Below are 23,453 nucleotides of genomic sequence, written 5' to 3'. Positions count from 1 at the left end.
AACATGTTGAAACCAATACCATAGACCAAATGGTATAATTTATTTCCTCCGCATCATATTACTTTCAAAAGAAGTACGAATAAAAGAATTACATCATCAAACTTGACTCCAAAAACTAAAGAAACATTACATGATTAAAAATGAATTCATCTATATATATCTTCAGCCACTAAAATATCATATCTCCTACTGTATCGATTACAAACAATTTGTCTTGACTATATTGTTGACTCATAAAAAGAATGAAAGAATAAATAACCCTACAAAGAATGCTCTATATTTCTTTACTTTCTTATCCTTGTACCTATATATTATATATATTGTAAATTTATATAGTACCAAATCAAATAGTCAACCCGTTGACTCAGCTCGACGGAGCGATAGTCCAAGCCGAGACCGTAAACAACGGCTGATCTCTCCACCCAAGCGTTACTCCTCCGCAGCCCTCTTCGCTCTCTCTGACGAAATACCCATTTTGCCCCTCTCCGCTCCATCCGTACATCCTCAGCAACATCCTCGCCTGAGCCGCGCCGCCGATCCCAGCCTCCACGTGGCGAAACCCGCCTCGCTCCTCCATAATCATGCGCCACGTGGCGAATCCGACGTGGCGCTCGACTCGATCGAAGCCCTCGCAGGCCACCAGGTTCCGAATCTCCCTCCCGAACATCTCCTCAACCCTAACCCTAGCCGCGCTCTCCGGCGCGGCTCCGCCGGAAGCCACGGCGTCGAACACCGCCGAGTAGTACCGGAGCGAAGCCGAAACCCTAGATTCCAGATCAAGATCGCCGGAATCGCCGCCGTGGTGGTCCGATTCCTGCTCCGCCACGACCACCACCGTCGGATTCGCGCTCCGAACCAGCGTCAAGAAATCGCGAATCGCCGATCCGGACGAGTCGTAGAGCGTGCGGTGGAGCTGGAGAGCGAGGTTGACTCCGACGGCCTCGCGATCCTTGTTGCTGACGTGGAGCATCCAGAGCCGTACGTCCTCGAGGCGGTCGACGACGGCGTGGAACTCGAAGGGGAGGTTCAGCGCCGCAGCGACTGCGGCGAGGCGGTCGCCGGTGTCGTTGAGCTCTTGTTTGGACTCGCCGACGCCGGTGATTCTGACGTGGCTCGGCGGTCGGGGATGGCGAGAGGCTAGGCTCTGGAGGAGGCTCGGCCATTGGAGACCTTGCTTGATGTCGAAGTCGATGACGTGGACTCTCTCCTTTCCCTCGAAGGCTTGAAGAAGCATCTCGTTCGCCGTGAAATGGATGAACCTCGGAATCGGACTCATCTGAAAAAGGATGGCCCACAGTTTTTGAATCTTTTCTTAAAGGTTCAATTAAAATGTAAATTAACAAGAAATCCTTTTCATGTTTTACTTTTACACACTAGTACTTAATAGTCAAGCTTGCTTATAGTAAACTTTTAACCGAAAATTTTCATAAACTCAAACTTGAATGCCTAAAAATAAGAGTTGGGTAAATTTTCATAACTTCAAACTTGGACAAAAGCAGCTAACCTCTAGCTGAAAATTTTCATAATATTCTTTAAAGTTAACCAAATATTATTATGTTCACGTTTAATTTGATTTTAAAATTGATAGATCATAAAACTAATCAAGAAATTAATATTTATAAATCTAATTACTTCTCATAAATTAAATTTTATAAACTTAATTTTAATCAAACTTACTCTGGTTTAATAAATATCGTTTAGCAAGTTTCAATTAAATTTGATAAATATTTTATTTTTAATTTAAATTCATTATAAAATCTTTTTTTTTTACCTAGTTAAAATCGGTTAATTTTAAACTCAATATGCTTCTCTCTAGAATAATAGTTACAAAATTTTTCGCGCAAGTAAGAATCTAGAAAGGTTACGAGGCAAATTTTGAAATACAAAAAGTTATTTTTATCGACTAAACCGGTTAGAGTAAAAAATATTACAACTTGTTGGGGCCAATATATAATATTTACCTGGTTGAGGATTCTGAGAGCAGAGGCAGGGGAAGAGTCGTCGTCAATGGAGGCAGAGAACCTCTCGAAATCCCGCGGCGGAGCGACGTGAAAAACGTGCGGCCACAGACGCGCCGCCCTGAGCGCGAGCGCCTCCGTGTAGTACGCCATGAGCCGATGCAGCGTTCCGGCGGCCCACGGCGAGGCCATTCCTCCGAGCCTCGCGATGCAGTGTCCGATTCCCTGTACGCTCTTCGCCGCCATAGCCTCCACGCACGAAGCTACGAGGCTCACCATCTCCATTCCCTCCGCCTCCTCCGATCCTCCGCCGCCGTTGCCGTTGCCGCTGTCCGGCCCGGAGCCCCCCGCCGGAATCGCCGCGATCTGGTGATGGCGGAGATGCTGGTAATGGCGAGGGTTAGGGTTGGGGTTAGGGTTGGGGATAGGGATAGGGATGTTGCTTCCGTTTCCGTTCCCGGCGGCGATCTCCGCCGACGACGCGCTCGACGAGCCTCCGATCATCGGAAGGAGAACGTCTTTCTCGCCGAGGTCGGCGATTTCCTCGATCCATGGAAACGGAGAGTCCTGTTCTTCGAAGCTCTCTTCTTCTTCGGTGCCGGAATAGGTCAGAGGGAAATGAACCTGTGGATTGAGCCAAAACTGACCTAATTCCAAACTCTGATCTTCTTCTAGTCCTTCATCTTCTTTCTCCTCTTCTTCTTCTTCTTCTTCTTCTTGTTCTTCGTCCTCGTCGTCCTCGTCGTCGATGCTTTTCTTCCTCTTGATCCTTCTCATCATCGCAGGCTCGTCGCAGCAGAGCTCCTCTGCGAATCTCTTCAAGCTCTTCCTCTTCACGCCATTGTTGATGTTGATGCTGTTGTTGTTGTTGTTGTTCCAGTAGTCTTCTCCGATCGCCGGCGCCGCCGCTCTGGTGGTGGCCAGCGGAGGAAGCCTGATGCTCTGCCGGAGCGAGCACGACGAGGCCTTGGTCGTCGCCGGCTTCGGCTTCGAATCCTCGGCGGTGAAGCTTGCGGTGCAAGGCAAGTCGAGCCTCTGAGCGGTGTTCATCGCCGGAAAATGGCGAGCCTGGAAGTTCTTCGGTGACGGAGCTTCGCTTCTCACTCTGTGCCTCGGAGATAGCAATGTCGATGAGCTCGAACAACCGGCCAACATGATCTTCTTCTCTATCGCCTTTCAATCTCTTCTTTTTCTTTGCTTTTGTTTTTTTTTTCTTCTCTTTGGAAAACAAATGAACGAATGAAGGAATAAAATGAAATAAAAATAAAAATAAAAAATTCACACCCCAATCCCTGTGTTTTATATGAATTTCTAAGTGTTTTTGTGCTATAATGTTTATGTTTGTATGTGTGTGAATTTTAATTTCAGCTTAATCAATCAAAGTGAAAAAAAAAGAAAAAAAAAACACAATAGGAATCCGATGAGTGAAACAAATCAAACAAATGTGTGTGTATGTGTGTGTGTGTGTGTTTCTGTGATCCTATATATGTTTTTTTTTTTTTGTGCAATAAAAGAATGATCAGATCAGATGGTTTAAAAAAATAATTAGGCTGTTCAATGAAATAAAACCCAACCCCAAAAGACAAATATAATCAAAAGAATGAAAGAATATGAATTTATCCAAAGCTTTGGTTAGAACATGTATAATCAAATCAAATCAAACAAACATATAAAAAATTCATCGGATTCCGAAACCTTCAAACAAAGCTCATAACTGGGATGGACAGGAATGTGTGGCTTTTCTTCACTGCCACGGAACGAAGAGAAATCGAAGAAGATTGTGATGAACTGAAGAAGAAGAAGACGAAGAAGAAACCGAAACGGACTCTCAGACCTTCAATTCTTGAGTGCCAAGAAATCTCCATGGCTGACATGAGAAGAAAACCTCTCTCTGACTCTCTCAACCATAAACCCTGGAAATCACTATTGCCCTTTTTCTGAATATGAATGAAGAAATTTCTCTCTTTTCGTTGAATACTTGTTCTTGAGTCTATCTACTACAATGACATACTTTGCCTCTACAAAACCCAAGTCACTATCATCATGGAGTTTTTTTTTTTTTTTGTGATTTGATTGTTTTTTTGGCGAACTAAAGCTCTGAAAGAAGAAAAAAATGATGACGAGCGTGGAAAGGGAAGTTATTGATGGAGAGGAAGAGAAGGGAGTTTTTGATCGGACGGTGGAGATTGAGCGTGTAGGGTTGTGGGTATGTGACCGTTGGAGTTTGTCGGGGGAGAAAATGTAACCGTTGGCCAATATGTGGGTTCGGTTGGTCAAGTATGTATGTAATGTTATGTTTTGTAAAAGTGTGTACGGAAAAAGATTAAACGATTTATTCTTATTTATTTATTAATTATTCACTTCATCGCACGTGCCCTTCTACGCTTCACCATTTCAACTTGACCGTTGGCTTTATCTTACTATTGTTATTATAATTATTTATTTCTATGTTTTTATTATTCATAAATTATCCATTCATACAAACTAATTTTAATAATAATAATAACATAACTTATTTAGGTAGTGTAAAACAAAATAGGGATAAGGTTAGTGACCAAATTAAGGGATCTTTATAATCATTTTATTAATAATGATGTGTTAATGACTTTAATTTACTAATGTATGGCTTTATGATAATAATAATATGTATGTATATAGTGATGCCATATTCCTTAACAATATTAAAATGGCATCTGTCACCAATATGTATCGCCATTTCTTATAGCAATTATTGTATCATATGCTTAATATTGTAAATTTATAAAATTGCATATTTGGATTTTACTTGCATTTTTTTTTCAATCTGTAACACATTATTTATTAAAAAAATTCATTTTTTAATATATTTTTAGTACATCAACAAAAGTTGAATGTGGATTTTACTATTGGTGGAGTGAAATTGTGAAAGTTATATTCTTTAGTCAGAGAGAATAAGCACTTGTCCAAGAAAGTTCAAGACTAAAAAGTAATTTACTTCACATGACCAACTATTTTACCGTTTATTTATGGGAGAGGCTGCTAAGTATATTATTGTACATGTTTAATGTAAAGTTTTTAATAAATTTTATTCCACGTGAAGGAAAAGAATAATAGCCCTGAAAAAAATGAAAATTGGTAAAAAAAAAAAAATAAAGAAGGGTGGGGTAAAAAAAAAAAAAAGTGCTTCCTGGTAACGGTAAGTAGGAAATCTATACACAATAGATTAATGATACATATTGAATTTTTTTTCTTCTTCATTCTAAATAATCTTTCTGTACATAGTATGATTATTGACATCAGCTGGGATTTTAGGGAGAAAGCGGGAGGAAGTTTCTGTTGTCAAAAGCAACGACAAGAAAATAATTACGACAAGAAAATAATTATTGCAAAAAATAATGGAATTATTTTGTGCCGTAAGAAGATGTCGTACTTGAAACTTTTTACAACTTTTTCAGTTTTTCTTATGCTTTGATAATCATTATTATTGCATTGATTATGAGGGTAGTCTTGTGTTTTAGAGGAAGGCTTTTGATATTATATTAGTTGATTTGGTTGCATTAAGAAGTACCATTGGAAATTTGGAATATGGTACCCCACGGTCAAGGACGAAGCCATAAATTTCTTTTAGAGGGGGCAAAAATTTTATTAGCATATGTAAAGATGATATAAATTTACTTTATTTTATTTATTTATGTCAAATGGATGTTGATTTTCCATCGAAACAAGTTCATTTTCTCCATGTTAATACTAGTTCTATTTGCTTGCTAATACTAGTTGGTACTCGAATATTATGATAACCATCATTAGATTTGTGGGGGTTAAAAATCAATTCTTGAAAATAATGATTCGAGTTGGTTTTTAGCTCGACCAAAAGCCCAACAGCCGACCCAATTCGACTCCTGAAGGTCAGCCCAAGCCCAATCAGCAGCCCAGCTCGCCAAAGGAGGAGCGAGTTCGATCGTGTTGACTCGGTCGAAGGAACCAGTCTTGGTCAGATAGAAGATTATTTCGCCGCGAAGACCGGATTTGAGATGACTTCGACCAGCGACATGGAAGATCCGAACTGATCAACACGTGTCCTCTCCGATGAATTCTCTTCTGCTTTAAATAGAAGCCGATATGCTGATTTTCGCACACACAAGCCTACGCAATGAATATTTCTTTACTGTTTATTTTCTTATTGTGGAGCTCGTCTGCTAGAGTTCGTCACTTCGCCCATTTGTAATACATTCGCTCATCAATAAAGATATCGTTATTTTAAAAAAAAAAAAGTATTTCACACTACACTATGACTATGACCTTTGTTGATGTCAATTTCCGAATCGATCAACAATCACGAATAATAATACGTATATATTTAATTTTTATTAAATGGAGGTCTCAGAAGACGTCGTATAAGAAACAATTTAGAAATGGAAAAACTATAATAAGGGGAAAGTATGAATAAACTTTATTGTTGGCGAAATTGAATTACAAAAGGGACGAAGTGCCGAGATCTAACAAACGAACTCGACTTTGAAGGCAATGTAAATATGAGAATAATAATTGAGAAAATAGATTCTAAGCTTGCGCGTGCTAAAATCGACATTTGATCTTCTATTTATAGACGAGGCGGAGTTCTTTTGCTAAAGACACGTGTTGATTGATCCGTTCCTCCTTGTCGGGGTTGAAGTCGTCTCAGATCCGGTCTTCGCGGCGAGGTCGTCTCTTTGACTATGACCGATCCTTCTGGCCAGGTGGACGTGGTCGAGCTGGAATCCTTGGAAGAGCTGGAAAGTGTAATTGGGCTTGGGCCGACCTGTTGAGATCGAACTAGGCCCAGAATTGATCCCATGAATCGATCTGCAAAGAGGGTATTGAGCTTTGGTCGGACTAAAGCCCAAAATATGATTAATAATTTATTTTTAACCCCCACAACCTTTAAATGTATGATGTTATTTTTTCTCACTAATTTGTTTTGAAATTAGAAAATGGGAGAAAATACTCATTTGATTGATAACTAAACCATAAACCCTAGATTTAGGAAGAAAATAGAGAATGTCAGAGAAAGCTAATCGATTGTATTCGTTTGATTGATAACTTTGCATTACATTCACTTCTCCCATTCTATAGGCATTTGATTGATAACTTTCACAACAAGGAAAAACCATCAATCAATTTTTCCTCTTTTATTCTCTCTTTCCCTTCCAAACCTATCTTCGACGGAGCCGACACTTGCTCTCACTCATCTGATAACCTATCAAACGCTCCGACACTCATTCGAAGAGTGATATCTAATACCTCAACCTATCAAACACGCACGCACCTCTTAAACCATCGGCGCACAAATAATCTCGACCCTAAATCCACTCTTTCTCACCGGAGAGAACACGATGGAGAGTAAAAGAAAAGGGCACGCTTTTTTTTTTTTAAGAAAAAAAATATATTAAATAGCAATAGATTCACATAAAATTAGCAGGGTGCACAAGAAAATGTAATAGAGCATCTTAGATAAATTTAAAGCTCTAGGAAGAACAAATAGGAAATAACTATTCGTATATAGCCACATCTTTATATGCCATAAATATGTACATGGGCAACAGAACAGACCACAAAAAGGCAGCCATTGAAACACAGAAAGAAGAAGGAATGACTATCAATCTTCTTCCCACACTTTTGGGTCTCTCATCTCCCCCAAATTTTCATGCACTTTCAACACCATATCCAATTCATCGATGTGAGCCTATGTATCTCAAATTCTAGATAAATAAACAATGTTTCAACAGAGTGTAGTTCATTGAGTCTTGTATCTGTGAGCCACTAAACCAACTCCAAATACAAGGCCTCTTGTTTGCTGGTTAGGCCAAGCTCGCTCAGCGTCAAACCACTCTCACCTTCCTCGAAGGCTCGCCTCGGATACGGCCTTACCTGTTCCAGAGAATTCGTAAAACGGGGTTTTTTTTTTTAATTGACCAAAATTCAATAGAATAATAGTACATACGAAAGCGAGGGAAAAGATTTTGCTCACCAATCTGTAAGAACCGGGTTTGACTACTCTGCCGATATCCATGTAGTCGAAAAGAGACTGCAAAAAAGAACAATCGCAACACGGGTCAATCAAGGTTTCACTAAAACCATGCAACTGAAAGAGACCTGGGATGAACTGATTTTTTTATTTTTTTATTTCGGTCTTTACAAACGTATTGAAATATTACCTGCAAGTTGTCCGACTTGAGAAATCGACGGCCACGGCGACTGCCATCTGGCATTCGCACCAAGAGGTTTACGGCTCTCTCATCGTTCGACGCTGGTTCTTGAGGCAAAGCAGCTTCTTTTGCAGCAAGTAAACTCTCTAATTCCTGAGTGTCACAATCATATCAACAATTAAAAATAAGTGCTTGAGTTTATTACAATTTTGTCAAACTAGATTCATTATCAGTATATCTTTCATTTCATTTTTCTTTTTTCTTAAGAAATAAACTGCACCAACTAGGGTTTAGTACCTAACTCTCCAATATGACCCCACAATATTTAGGGTGTGTTTGGAACATGGAAAATAGGAGGGAAAAGAAAAAATGAAGTCTAGATAGTCATTACTATATAAAAAATCACATACCAAACTGAACGCCGATAACTCGGGAACTCTGTTGTTCTTACTTCTAGAAAGGACGAATTGAGCACAAAAAAAAAATTTTACCTTTTCCTCCTCCAATTTCTTCCGAGACTCTTCCTCTTTTCTCCTCTCTTCCTCGAGACGAGCTTCAGCCTCCTCTCTAGCTTTTTGCTCCTTCTCTCTGTCGGCTTGCAGAGACGCGAGATACTCATCATCCTTTAACGAGCAACAAAAAATAAAATAAAATTAAAAATTAGACCGAATCATCAAAAAATAAATAATAATAAAAAAAGTTAACCTGTTGTTCACGTATCAACCGCTGAGCTGTCAGATTGGGCGAAGGAGGCCTAGGCATCGGTCGAGGGTATCGACCACCCTCGGGGCGCATCATCTGATGAGGCGGGTAAGGATATCGATATCTTGTTTCTTCGGGGACTCCACCGAACATGGCAGCCTCGAGCATAACCGCTTCATCGTGCTCCAACGACGAAATGCCTCCCCACTTGGGCGCCGGAAAAAAAAAAAAAAAAAAGTATAACAGAAATTCAATTCGCTGTAAAACTATTCATGATTTTTTTTTTCTTTTCAAAAATACGAGAAACGTGAAATATATACATCTTCGGAATGAAAGGCATCGCCGTTGCGCTCCGGATTACTAGGGCCGCCCATAGCGGGCCGTCTAGGGCTCAAGGGAGGTGTGGAATCTTCGAGGACATCGACGTCTTTTGCCGATCCCGCGGAGCCGGAAGACGTACGTCTCGATCTATGCCTTACTAGAGGTTGCTCGTCAACATCTTCGACTTCATCGTGAACAGATGAACTTCCTGGCTCCAACCTATAGTGCCTCAAAGCAACATCATCGAATCATTTTCCAGGCACCAAATATATGTACGTAAAAAAAAAAAAAATGGTGTCACAAAAGGTGTTTGATAATAGCATAATACACAAACCTACCTTCCATTGGTTGTCCTGAAAATACTATTTTGCTCCACCACGGCAGCCTTTGATGCTCCTTCTGATGAACTGCCGACATTTTGTTCCTGTGTCCGCAGAGCTTTCTCTTGCTCTGCTGCCTGGATTTCATTCGCAATTTTGGATTAGTCAATAGTACTATATCTTTTTTATTTATTTTCAAAAAGATGATTAATTATTTTTTGGTGTGGGTCTGATATGAACTGGTATTTATTGTATGTCTGAAAACATAAACATAAGTTATCTCTCCATATAAGAATTTCTTCCTCAATCTATTATTTCGTACAATTTCCATTTATTTTCCCTCTTAACCTCCTTAATTCATCGGCTACCTAACTTCTACTATTGCTATATTTATATATATTGTTACCATTCTACCCTCGAAACCTGCGTAGCATAAGGAAGAACGGACCTTCAGTGACAGAGAAACTGCCTGTGCAAGATACGGATCTTCTGACTGAGCATGCTCAATTCCCGGGTTTATCACATCCTGAATCACAAGAACCAAGTTAATAATTACAGCATCTAGTTTTTTTTTTTTTTTTTTTTTTTCCTTTCCCTTCTAAACAACTCACGAATGTGAATGTTATATATTCATATCGGAAAACATACATTATCCGCATCAAATTGCTGGTTGGGAAGGCTTTCGGAAACCTCCCTCTTAGAAGCCTCGATCGCAGCTCGAATCATTTGCTCTTCGACATCGTTATATTGCAAGTCCTCGGACCGACGAGGCGGTCCGAGAGCACTTGGCCCGCCAGCCGAGACAACATCTCTCCTCTGCCCACCGAGAGACACCAAAGCCTCTTCATCGTCGTCGTCGACTTCGTCGTCGTCGATGATCACAGTCCCGCGATTACGAGGGCCGTGAGAGCGGACCGTATCAGTGATGTCCTCGATGACAACGCCAGAAGGGCCGCCAGACGGCTGATTATCGCCGTCCTTGACTTCTATGGGTATCTGTCTCACCTCCCTCGGGTGAGTGACGAGAGGCTCGGAGCTCGCCAAGTCAGCGCTCGGATCGAAGAGGTTTCTCCTGAAGTCTGGGTCGAGCAGAGAAAAGGGACTCGACATCCCGGCAGCCGCCGGAAGCCGAGGCGGAGGAAGTCCCCACGGCCCGATTTCTGCCGGATCGTCGTCGATGTCCATGAAATCTTCTGGAGCGGAAATGGGTAATGCGCGGGCACTGGACGCGGGGATTTAAAACGTCAGAATCCGTGCAAAAGCGATAAACAAATTTTTAAAAGGCGTAAACGGTAATCGAGGGGATTTCCGTTTTCGAGGCGAGGCGTAAGCCTAAGAAATTTTTAGGCTCGTAAAACTTAGTCCAACTCTCAAATACTTATTTAACTTATGACTCTATATAAATGGCTAATTTAAAAGTTGGAGATTCCATCATCGTCGCGATCATGTTCTTCGTGATCCGGGGGTATTATCATCACACTCTGCCTCAAAAACGGGATTTTAAACATTGAGCGAGAATCGGACTTCATTCACAAAATTTAAATAATGGCATTAAAGAATACTTACTTTCTCACCGCACCTCCGTCTCCTTCGGCAAAATGTGCATTCACGGCTTCATTGAGATCTCCGCCGTGCTCCTGAGTTTCAGAAAAACGAAAAAATAAATCCACTTTATTTTTACGAAATTGACACTCAGTACATTAAAGAAAAAAGATTTAATAATCTCCCAGCTTTTACTTAATCTCGTGCAAATACACCAGATTTCAGTCAAATATTACAAACATATCACCAGAAAAAGAAAATTAGATAGCTTATCATCTACATAATTTCTCTGAGTGTGCTAGAAATTATATGCGAAGAAATTTAGCACCACGGTGGCTATAAAACTACAATTGTGTCGTTATATCCCTTCTTCTATTTGTTCTCCATTGAAATTATTATTCTTTTTATTGAACTTTAACATACACTTCTTCAGACTGTAATACAACGATTCAAGATATATATGTTCATTGACAAGCAAAAGCTAATACCTAGAAAAACTAACTAGCAAAGCTTAAGATTCAATCTTTTGGTAACAAAAATCAACATCCAATACTGACACATCTCCAATCAACGAACACCTATGAAAAATTCCCAAACTCAGAACCCATCGTCACTGCCGAAGAAACCCTAATTCGGGACTAAACAATACTAACCTAATCGCAATTCACAGGCGAGCTAATTTAGGATAACGAAAATTCGATCAGACACTTAGAATCAGAATAACCATCACAATCCATCGATGAACCAACGGAAAAGAAAAAGAAAAAAACTCGGGAAACGAAAAGCAAAGTGAAGAAAACAAAAAAAAAATCAAAATACCTCGAGCTTTTGCTCTGCGATTTCCTCAGACGCTCCGGTGATGCTCATGAAGGTCTCAATCGCTTCCTGATTGTGTCTCGCCATTGAAACCCTCGTTGAATCAGAGCTCCACCGATTCTGTAAGAAAACAAAATATCTCGGACTCAGTTGGTTCTGAGATTTTCTCTGGAGTTCCAAAAAAATTTAATTTTTTAACCGAAAAATAAATAATAAAATCGGTGACTTTGTAGATAGAAAAAGAATAAAGGATGGGCTTGGCTTTGTGTATGCTTTTTTTTATTTATTTATTTATATTACCTGGAAACTGGCTGTGTTTAATTTGAGGGTAAAACAGTGAAAGTGCTCCTATTTTCTCCAATCTTCCATCCAAGCACGCTTCTTTCTTGGCTTTGGAAGGTATCAAGACTGGCTTTTTATGTCCAAAACTTGTTCCATAAGTAAAAGTGGTAATATACATAAAATCAATTAATTATTTTATAAGAAAGAAATGATAAATAATTTTGAAATCTGCCCTACCTACCCAAATTGCTAGATTATATATTGAGAAAGTCTAGTACGAGTATAATCGTTTCTCAATTTCTGTAAGTTTGTTAACGTTTTTTTTTAATATTTTATTTTTTATTCTTCATGTTGTATAATTTATAACCTAATTATTTAATTATTTTAGCAAAATTTGTAAAGCATAAGCCTTTAATTTTAAAATTGTTTTCTAGAGAAATGTCATCGCTCATTACCATAATGGAGCGGTTGTCGAAGAAAAATGTTGCAAAACTCCACAAATTTTTGAAGTCATGAAACTAAAAAAACAGTTTTTTGTGTTGGATATAAAAATAAAAAGATTGAATCGAATCGTGACCGAGATGGATTGTCTCTAAGTCGTCTAGACTCTAGGGTGTGTGTAGCAATGCTCAAATGTGTTCGTCTTTTGGTTTATGTATTAATGACTATAAAGCTCTTATGTCAGAGTTTGAAGGGGTTATAACTAAGTTGTCCATCGTGTTATTCTTCTCGTTGTATACTCGAAGAACCATTGTTTGAATGGGGATTTGTTTGAACATTTTTGCATATGTCACTAATAATAAAACTTGTTTCTTATTCGAAACAAAAATCTCACCTAACTTTGTCTTCCCTTTAACTTCAAATATAATATCCTTTCACTCTCAACTCCATTTTAACACTCAAATTTTTTTTTTTCCTAACACTTATATCAATCTCTTATTATCTCCTTTTCATTTCCAAAGCCCAATAATCACTTCAAAAACATTTTTTGTACTAAAAATTGATTTTTTTCCTTCATATATTTTACGCATGTTTGATTGAAAAAACGCATTAATTTTCATCGGAATCCATGGTAATATATATATATATATATATATATATATATATATATATATATATATATATATATATATTAGTCCGATATCTTGAAACTCAAATCATTTCATAGTGTTATTTAAGATGCAAAAATAGATATCCAATAACACAATAAAAAAAAATCGTTGTCTTTTAAAATAATAATAATAATAATAAATGTGTTTTATTGGATTTTTGGGGAAGTGAAAGAGACAAAGGGAAATAGATAAAATAGATAGAATGTAAAAAAAAAAAATAGAGTCGAAATGAGAAAAAAAATTATTTATTTGGAATTAAAAGCATTTTAGTTTAAATTTGTGTCAAAAATATATTTAGCTAGTGTATATCAATTAATCTACTCTAAAAAAAGTTCTCTAAATAAATAAATACGGTGAGTAAAAGAAGAAGAAAAATTATTGGACTATTGTTAATAATACATATTGAGTTTTATCCTTGTTTTCATGTATTCATTTGTTAATTTTTATTTTTTGCACGATATTAATATGATTCGTTGTAAGCATGTGATAGAATGATTAAGTTGATTCTTGCTCCACCTTTTTTTTTTCTCTTCCTATTTTTGTCGATTGTTATAAATTAATACAAGGAATGATTTTGATAGTGACACGTAGCAGAAAGTGTTAATTGGTTGGAGCCACATGGCTACAACCTTCGTTTGTTTGTACCTTTGATTTAATGTCATAGTGTTTCATGCCAATATGTGTGAATTTGTTGTAACAATTATTTTATTCGACATGGCTAAAGTTGACTAATATGATGAATATGTGTTATTAACCTTCGAGCACTATGTGATCCTTTGATTGAGCGACTATCGGGTCGAACTTGGAAAAATTGATAGATAATTGGGCCAAGTTCTTAGATGAGCCCACTTTCTTGGACTCATGGGCTTGATCCACAGTTGGTCTAAATTTTTTTAGACTCGATTTCTTTTGTAATTTTATGTGTAAATGTAGTTAAGCAGTCAATTTAAAGTTATGAATTTGCAAAATAGCCAAAGTTTGTCATAATTTAATGAAATAGTCAAAATGTGCAGTAATATGGTTTCAAATTTTTTTTACCCCAAGATATTTTTTTAAGTGATAAATTGTTTATATTAATCGAAAAAAAATTTAATCAATAAATTGGTTTTTGAAAACATAAATTTATCTAATTTTGAAAACGTAAATTTATCTAAATTTGTTGAAAAGTTGAAATTTGTCTATTTTTCTAATCAATAAGTTAAAATAAAAAATAAAAAAAATAAGGCTAGTATAATATCAGCTCGAACGATTTTTTCTCTCTCCAAAGTTTAAAACCTAGTTGCTTTCTTGCCGCCGCTCCCCTGGGAACCGGACGTCGATAGTACGACTCCGACCCGGGGGAAGGCGAAGGTCGCGTTTCTTCGCGAATGGTGGCTTCTCCGGCATCGATCTTCTCTTGACCTCGCACGACTTGCAAGGCGGTGACCGAGAGGCATTTTCAGATCTGAAATCTCAGATCTGATTTTGGGTCCGTAGTGGAGGTTGGCTCTGTCTTCTTCTTCGACCGGGACTGGTGCAGCGCTTCCGCCGGAGGTTCTTGCAGCAGCTGTGTTCTTCATCGTGCTCCACCGGAGAAGGCAGAAGCGGTCCATCGAGGGTCCATGGCTCAGTTCGACGCCGGCCTCGTCGTCTCGGTGGTTCGGTTCCTCCTCGGCGAGGGTGCCTTCGTCGCGGTCCTTGTGGGGTGGGATGTCTTGGAGAGCTTTTTCTTTTTCTTTGAGCATGACGAAGATAATATTTTGTGTTTTGATTTCTTAGTTTTAGTTCATGCTGGTACTGTAGTGAATCTTTATTTTTATTGTTGTGCTTTGGTTTTTTTGACTTGTTTTGGAGCCGGATTAGCCGTAGTCTCCTTATCCGTAGTGGATTTTCTGTTAGGTCTTGATCTATGCAGGTGGAAGAGTCATCTTCTTCGTGGTCATCGGACCGAGGTTGGTTGGATTTTTCCACCGCCAATCTTTGGGTTTTTGAACGAGCCTCTTGTGTGCTCTATTAGTGCTTGTAATTCTTCTCGTTGTCGGAAGTATGCACATAACGTACTTTTACCGGATCTTAGTGTTAGATTCACTTCGACTTAGATCTTGGTGTTCCTTGTACTAAGGTGATATTCTCATGTATTAATGAGTTTTTACCAAATTTTAATGGAAAATCCGTTTATTAAAAAAAAAAAATTTATAATCAATAAGTTTCAGTACAATTTTTCCTTATATATATTATATAACTTGAAAGACTTATTACCCCTAAAGATTTAGTTTGTTTATCAAAGTTTAAAAGATTTCCTATATTTAATCATACACTCTATTGAAAAAAATAGTTATAAAAAAACAATTTTTTTTTTTAATTACAATCCTGCAAGACTTTTTATAGTATACTAAAGTCTAAAACATACAACATTTTTGTGTTTTTTTTTTCCTCACTGCAAATTTAATTCTCGTGTGGACCTCTGTAAATTCCAACAGTTTTCCATTCCTCTATCGCCATCCAAAGTAAAATGGCAAAGAAGAAGAAGAACGAAGAAGAGCACGAAGAGAAAGGAAGATTCTGGAGATGGTTATTGGCGTCGATCGCTCTCAGACTGGTTCTGATCTTCTTCCCCAACAATCTCAACCTCTCTTCTCGCCCCGAACTCTCCACACCTCTCACCAGTCTTCGACGCCGTACTCTCTCTCTCTCTCTCTCTCTCTCTCTCAAGCTCAACGCTTTCGTAGCTAGGTCACGGATTTTCCTTTACTAAATTATCTCGCATTTTCGTTTTCTGGTTGAATTGAAGTGGCCGAGGGATATTGGTTGAAGCAATCGTCACTTTCTCCTTATGCAGGTACTTCACTGCAATTTTCGCTGATTATGGTTACTAAGCTCTTGATTTAGTTTGGGATCTGATAAATTTCTTCTGAAATTGTCTTTTGTTTTGGCAGGATCTATGTACCACGGCTCTCCTTTGTTGCTCTCTCTTCTTGGACCACTCACAGTGAAAAGGTGATAAAAATTAGCTCATTTTAGCAATCCTTGTGCTATTTTTGCGGCTAAATTTACATTTAATTGTGTCATAGATGTGAAAAATATAAAAGTTACATAAAATTGCTGTCAAAGCTGGATTGTAGAAATCTGTAAATGATTGATATTTACTTTTGTTGTAGAGTTGAAGGACTGCCCAATCATATATTATGCAGGTGAGTTTCTTATTCATCTCTCTTTTTTTTTAAGAACTTTATTTTTTTTTTTAGTTTGGAAGTTGATACCGACACAAGTCCGGATACAGTTTGGTATTCGTTTTCGCAGATGTTTTGAACGCGTTTCTTATTCGTAATATCGGGAAGACTCTTCAGGTTTCGTACAACCAGCGCTTGAAGTCATTAGGGCTCGATTCTCTGTCGAAAAACTCGGGTAAATTACGAGGATTTCATGATTTGAAAAAAAAAAGCTTTGGTTTTTCATTTAACTATCAATGTCCAAAAATGAGTGTGTTAAATTAAGCTAAGACCAAGGAAGTTAAACAACAATTTTAGCTATACAACTTTTAGTGATGTGTTATCTATCAATACATTGGTTCAGATGTATTTCCTTCTCGGGATATTGCAGCGCTGGTCTATTTGTGGAATCCTTTTGCAATAGCTGCGTGTGTCGGGTCTTCGACTTCTCCGATTGAGAATTTGGCTGTCATATTGTCTCTCTACGGGGCTTGTATACGTAAGAAGTCTAATACTTGTGTGTTTTTTTTTTTCCGTTCTTGTAAGTGTTTTTTTTTTTTTTTTCCTTTTCTTATATAAAGTTCTAATATTGCTCGGGAATTCTGATGAACCTCAGGTAAAGCTCCTCTGGCGGCTTTTGGATGGGTCGTGGCAACACATCTCTCCCTTTACCCCGCGATTTTACTTATTCCAGTATGTTTCCCTTTTTTTTCTGCCACTTTAAAGTTTAATTTTTTTTCCAGTGTTGCGACGATAAGTAAGTCTTGGTCAACCCTAGGTGATTCTTTTATTGGGATATGGTCCGGAAACTCCTCCGAGAAAATTGTTTCTGCATCCGAGATATGGAAAAGTTGAAGAAAAGCCTTCTTCGAGTGATCAAAGCCATCGAGCAATTGTTTTCTCTTGGAAACCGGTTTTGAAGTTTCTGGTGTGGTCTAACTTCTGGTCGGTCTACGTGTTGGTTCTGTGTGGTCTGTGTGTTAATCAGTATGATGGTCTTCGTGAGATGTTCAAGAGGTATAAATGGTGTTCATAAATAGTGCTCTAGCAAAATAGCCAATCTAAACTATTGATTTTGCAAAGTAGCGAAAGTTTGTCTAAATTTAATGAAATGGCATAAAATTACAAAAAAAAAAAAAAAGTGCAAGTACAAGGTGTCGATACTTACTTTTTGAGTGGTAAATTGCTTATAAGCAGGGGTCGTATTTTTATATTGACAGCGTAAAAATATTAATATGGACACCGTAACTTTGGCTATTTTGATAATCATTTGGTTTCAAATGGCTATTTTGTATAATTTTTTCCTATATTCTTATGTCGAATTGACAATGCTCGTTTAGTTTTTAATTCATATATCTGTATATCTTTTTTCTTTTCTTTTCTTTTTTTTATTTATTTATTTTTTTTATACAGAACTTATGGGTTTATCCTGACCGTCCCAGATTTATCCCCAAATATAGGTGTACTATGGTGAGCCTTGAATTTGGTTTTCTTTTTTGAATTTCTTATATAAATTTAAGTGCTAATGCAATCACTATCGTCTGACCTAACGCAGGTACTTCTTCGCAGAAGTTTTCGATTTTTTCAGAAATTTCTTTCTGATTGTTTTCCACACAAACATTTTGTTTATGATATTGCCGTTGGCCATTCGGCTGAACCACCGTCCCTGTTTTCTGGCCTTTGTGTTCATCATGATCTCTTCAATCCTCAAGTCCTATCCTTCGGTGAGTCCTTTTCTTCTTCCTAAAGATTCCCCATTGATGTGTGTGCACGGAAATACGAGATCTCGAAATCTGAATCGTCATTTTTTTAATCAATTTTGATCAGGTTGGAGACTCGGCTCTGTACCTTGGCTTGCTGGGACTGTTTGTTAATGAACTAGCCGGTAAGTTTATTGGTTCATACTAATCTTTTACTCAATAGTTTTTTTTTTGGTATTTGAAACTTCTGCATTTGTGATGATCAAACAGAAATGAAGTTCTCGTTTTTCCTATTTTGCGTTTATTTCGGGGTTTCTCTCCTCAGCCCGGTGATGCACAACCTGTGGATATGGAGGGTAAGCAAAACAATCTCTCAAACTGCTAAGAGTGGTCTAATGAATAGTTTCATGAATCTTGGACTCTCCTAATCTTGATGTTTCAGGGCACTGGAAATGCGAATTTCTACTTCGCAACCGCCATAGCCTATGCTTGCTTGCAGGTATTTTCCTTTTAGGGCTAAATTCCATTTTCTATTTATTTGTTTATTTGAATACGCAAATTCGGTTTTCGTTGAACTTTTGGACCAAACCGAAGATTTCGGTTCTTAAAAGGCTGCAGAACCGATAACCCAACTGGACTGTTAAGAACTAAACCGGCAATTCATTTCGGTTCTGGTTCGGTTCAAACCACAAATTCTATATATAATACATATCACGGCAAATATATACAAATGTTATTAGTCCTATAAACTACACACAACTGGTTTGGGCCTCCTGTAGGTTTAGGGTTTTAAAATAAGTATTTTTGTAAATATTTGTATACAAAACATTATATATATATTATCAATAACCGGTTCAGTCCAATTCAAACAAAAAATAACCAGAGCCAAAAACGGAACCAGTAGTTCCTGTTTGATACGGTTCGATTCGACTTGGGTCTACTTGATTTATCGGGTTTATTTTTCTTCATACCTAGTACTAGGATACCTCGCGACAAAATATACAAATGTTAAACTATACACAACTGGTTTGGGTCTCTTGAAATTTTGGGGTTTAGAATTAGTAACTTCTTAAATATATATAGATATAAAATAAATTATAAGTAGGATAAATAATATTAATAGCCAGTTCAATCCGATTCAAACAGAAATTGAAATAATCAGAACCAGAACCGAAACAGTAGTTCCTGTTTGATACAGTTCAATTTTACTTGGGTCTTCTTGATTCGTCGTTTTTTTTCTTTCAGACCTAGTACTTTTAAGACACAGTAGAGAATTAGGAAGCAAGTTTCAGAGCAAACCAAACAATTGTCTTAAAACCTTTTTAGCTGCATCGGAAATATAGAGACTGAGAATGTTGTGTTAATTCTCTGCAGATCATTCTGGTGGTTGAGAGTGTAAGTTCAATGCTGAATCACGACAGGAAGCTAACAAATCTCTCGCTCGCAAAGCAACAAGATATCAAGACCTGAATCTCGACCGATTCGTAAAACCCTATAAAAAAAAGAAGAAGAATTGTCGTGCTCGATCGCTCTTTCGAGTTCCATTAACACGCCCACAAGTCGCAGAGGACCTCAACGCCTTTGAGAGCCCCCCCAAGAGTTCGATTCGAAAGACCCGTTGCAACCCAAATCGATCAAAAGGCTAAACACAATTTCAACTGATTTAGAGGATCACAATGATTAGACTACAGTTCTGGGGGGGTTTTATTTTCTGATGCAATTGAGTGTAGAGAAAGTGTCAATTTATTTGGCTGATTTCATAGTTTGGTAAAAATTCCTGGTTTGGAGTCTCTACAAAAATGGAATGGCAACAAGTTTTATTTTATTGACTTACAGATGAGTAGAAAAAAAAAATCACCTGTATCTGCCAAATTTTTAAGCTCAAAAGTTATTTGATTTTTTATATTTAATTAAAAATTCCCTCTCTCTCCATCCAAATTTCAAGAAGTAAGACATAAGGGCCCACATGCCCCAACCAATCACGTATTTTGAGTTCCATTAATTCGTTGACCATTCTTCAACTCTTATTGCCATACATAGTAAAAGCTTCACTTACATCATTGGTGACGTCACTCATTGAATCCATGCACTAAAATGTCCCTCATTTCATCTCACCATTTTTACGTATAGAGTGATTAAAAGAGAATATGATCATACACAAAATATTTGTACTTTCCCTATCCATCTTTAGTTATGTTGAGTTAGTAGTAGTAGGTAAAATGTTTGCCTACCTACTTCCTTGATATTAAAAATAAAAATAAAGATAGAAAGAGGAAAGATAATTAAGATTAAAGCATAATACATGGCTTTAAGTTTAGGGTCATGTGGCCTTTGACATAATTGAATGAAGAAGTTGCCGAAGTGCATGAACTTGGATGATATTTGATTGTTCCCCAAGGAATATATACACACACATACATACACATGTATATTTAATGCCACTGGATTGTTCAAGTTCCCTAGGTCTTGACGAACAGTTTCCAGCTTAATTAGCTGTATTGTTTTAATTTATTTTCTTTCTATTTTTAATCTTTATTATGGCTCTACAAAGATATCAACACTCCACATTTTGAATTATGTTATACGTATATCTATTGGCATTAGAGCAGTTCTACAACACTCCTATTTGCTATGAGAGTTGTCATGGACGATGGTTAAAAAAAAAACATTTGTTGAATATCTACACGTGTGGTCACAGTCACACTATTTACATTATACCTTATTAATGAATGTAATAATATAGCGAAAAATGCTGGGGTGGTAAAAGAAACTTTCACGTTTGAAACAAGATAACAAACAAGATAACGATAACTAAACATTGACACAATAACTCACATTCTAAACAAACAAAAAAATATTTTAAATGTCTCATATGAAGTTTGTCGAATTAGATTCGTATACATTGATTATTATAATTTATTATTATTATTACCATTATTTTGGGGCAAATTATACTCTTTGAGATCCCGGCGGGATGATTTTGTTTAACTATTCTTATTTAAAATATTTTTAATAATGATAGTTATATCTAACATTCGACACTTTGATTCTCATATTATAATGAAAAAGCACACACATTAGAATGTATATGTGATAGTATAATTAAAGAGGATATTTAATTTTTCATTGTTAGAAAATTTATGATATATTTGTATTATCTAAAATAATGTGCTGTGCGTGTTATATTCTTTTTTCTTTATTTTAGATAAGTTCCCCTAACACGTTGTTAAAGAATTTTTTATATAGAAACTGAATAATCGTATCTTTAGCTAAATAGAGTAGTTTAAGTATATACGAGAAAAATATATATTAAATACTTAGTCGTACGTAGAAGTCAATGCAAAAGAGTTACTTCAGGTAAATTTACGTATATAAACCCTTTTATTAAACAAAAGTTTATAATTCTGTAACAATGCCAATGTTACCATTCATTAACATAGAGTATATGTTAGCAAACACGTGAATTGTAATGTTAAATATTTTATATGTTATCTCGGAGAAGTAAATGAAAGCAAACAAAAAGATGATATGCTACTATTGTATTTTATTACTAGGCCATTATATATAAGACCTTAGATGAGCATGAATATCCACAAAGGTTCCATATATATAGTACATACAAATATATATATACAATACACATATAGCTAACGTCTAGTTTCAACCACCCATTCACATAATTATATACTCGTGAGTCATGACCTACGTTTACATATGTGTATGTTACTTCAATGCTATAATTATCTCGTTAATTATTTTAGAAGAAAGTTAATGTATTTTCAGTGTGAATAGTTTAGAATTAGCACACGAGTGATATTTTGATCTTTATATTACTTTTTTTGAATCCCTCCATTTGTTTTTTATTATTTTATTTTTAATAAAATTGTCCTCGAATGATTGATTTGTAATGTTTTAGACATTTTCTTATAAATATTAAAACCTATAATGAAACCGATCACATAAGAAACTTAAATTTTATATCCTAATTTAAGTAACTTATAACTTTCATTAAAGAAATTAGCTTAATTATATTATAACCCTAAATAAAAAAATATACAATTTTAAATTATAAATAACTTAGGTATATCCTAACTATAGGTTTTTATTTTGACGATACTTCCAAAATTTTAAATACTTGTTTATATATGTACATATTTTAAAGCTATTTAGATGTTGAATTTCAAGGATGCATATATATATATATATATATATATATATATATATATATATATATATATCTCCAAGGAATCTTGGATATTTGTAAATAGCTTTAAACATCCTTGGATACAGTTAACTCAACCAATTTGGATTCATATATAACAATCAAACGCGTAAACTAAATATCTACAAATATAATAAAGATGCTTTTTTTTATTTATGATTGATGAACAGTGAACTCTTCTAATCAAAACATTCCCTTTCTCCATAAACTTTCCCAAAGATCGACACAATGATATTAGAATCAAGCAAAAATAGAAAGGAAAAAAAAAAACATAATGATATTAGACATGGCCTAGTTGATCAGATTGTGACTGTATATACCTTAAAACTAATTTGTGAATCAAATTTTGTCAAACTAGTTTCTGGTATCATAAACGACGTCATACATCACCATACAGACGTGCATATAGAATTAATAGTGTTTTTTTTTTTTTTTTTTTTTTTTTTTTTATACATCTATAATGTTCTAACAAATAAAGAACTCTCATAACCATAGCAATCTAACTTGTTATACCATTCATATTCTGATTATTTTAGGTGATTACAAAAGTAGTTATATTTCGCTTCGTGATCCCTAATTATTTTTTAGGATAAAAAATAATATGTACATTTATATACATATAGCAATGCATGCTTTGCTGTGGAGGAAATTAAATTCTGCAGTGAAAAAAAAATGCATATGTACTTATAGAATTAGGGGAGAAATAGCTCGGACTGATTAATGACTATAAAGGTATCAGATTGTTGTAATTTAAGTAACTGATTCTCTACATTTAGTATGGGAATATTGCGACTTTTTGAGATTTTTATATGTATATATATCCTTGATATGCATATTCCATTTAGTTAATGTAAATGACCTTTTTCGATCAAAAAATAAAATTGTAAATAACCTTTTCTTGTCAATAAGTAGTAATTTAAAGCGAAGTATGCTAAATATATGTGTTATGTATACTTCGCTTTAAATTACTACTTATTGAGTTATTGACAAGAAAAGGTCATATAAATATACACATATATTTAGCATACTTCGTTTTAAATTACTAAAAAGGTCATTTACATTAACTAAATGGAATATGCATATCAAGGATATATATATATATATATATATATATATATATATATAT

At 36.2% G+C, this 23,453-nt stretch overlaps 3 protein-coding genes across 3 annotated transcripts; 1 reads left to right on the top strand and 2 right to left on the bottom strand.

The window, feature by feature from the left end:
* Positions 1 to 36: 36 nt before the first annotated feature.
* LOC149405781 (GRAS family transcription factor) lies at positions 37 to 4,089 on the bottom strand. Its single transcript, XM_089608056.1, has 2 exons — positions 1,962 to 4,089; positions 37 to 1,276 (listed from the first exon to the last, which is right to left on the bottom strand). Exons 1-2 carry the CDS (start codon positions 3,111 to 3,113, stop codon positions 365 to 367), a joined length of 2,064 nt encoding a protein of 687 aa, XP_089464182.1. The 5' UTR covers positions 3,114 to 4,089; the 3' UTR covers positions 37 to 364.
* A 3,320-nt stretch (positions 4,090 to 7,409) lies between these two features.
* LOC149405780 (plant UBX domain-containing protein 8-like) lies at positions 7,410 to 12,228 on the bottom strand. The gene is made up of 12 exons (XM_089608054.1): positions 12,124 to 12,228; positions 11,827 to 11,943; positions 11,032 to 11,102; positions 10,114 to 10,687; positions 9,914 to 9,991; positions 9,484 to 9,602; positions 9,145 to 9,364; positions 8,828 to 9,031; positions 8,614 to 8,745; positions 8,132 to 8,275; positions 7,945 to 8,001; positions 7,410 to 7,844 (listed from the first exon to the last, which is right to left on the bottom strand). Exons 2-12 carry the CDS (start codon positions 11,908 to 11,910, stop codon positions 7,737 to 7,739), a joined length of 1,791 nt encoding a protein of 596 aa, XP_089464180.1. The 5' UTR covers positions 11,911 to 11,943; positions 12,124 to 12,228; the 3' UTR covers positions 7,410 to 7,736.
* A 3,360-nt stretch (positions 12,229 to 15,588) lies between these two features.
* Positions 15,589 to 20,029, top strand: LOC149405779 (uncharacterized). Its single transcript, XM_089608055.1, has 14 exons — positions 15,589 to 15,874; positions 15,988 to 16,035; positions 16,133 to 16,193; positions 16,355 to 16,387; positions 16,477 to 16,601; positions 16,770 to 16,904; positions 17,022 to 17,098; positions 17,184 to 17,422; positions 17,819 to 17,875; positions 17,961 to 18,129; positions 18,233 to 18,290; positions 18,376 to 18,461; positions 18,548 to 18,604; positions 19,480 to 20,029. The coding sequence occupies exons 1-14, from the start codon at positions 15,709 to 15,711 to the stop codon at positions 19,573 to 19,575; spliced, it is 1,407 nt and encodes a 468-aa protein (XP_089464181.1). The 5' UTR covers positions 15,589 to 15,708; the 3' UTR covers positions 19,576 to 20,029.
* The last annotated feature ends 3,424 nt before the right edge of the window (positions 20,030 to 23,453 follow it).

This window comes from Urtica dioica, chromosome 2 (assembly GCF_054948205.1).
Source record: "Urtica dioica subsp. dioica isolate 48M chromosome 2, U.dioica_male_clone48M_v1_H2, whole genome shotgun sequence".
NCBI lineage: Eukaryota > Viridiplantae > Streptophyta > Magnoliopsida > Rosales > Urticaceae > Urtica > Urtica dioica.
Note: the sequence above shows the minus strand (reverse complement) of the source record. Positions and strands in the feature narration are given on the sequence as shown.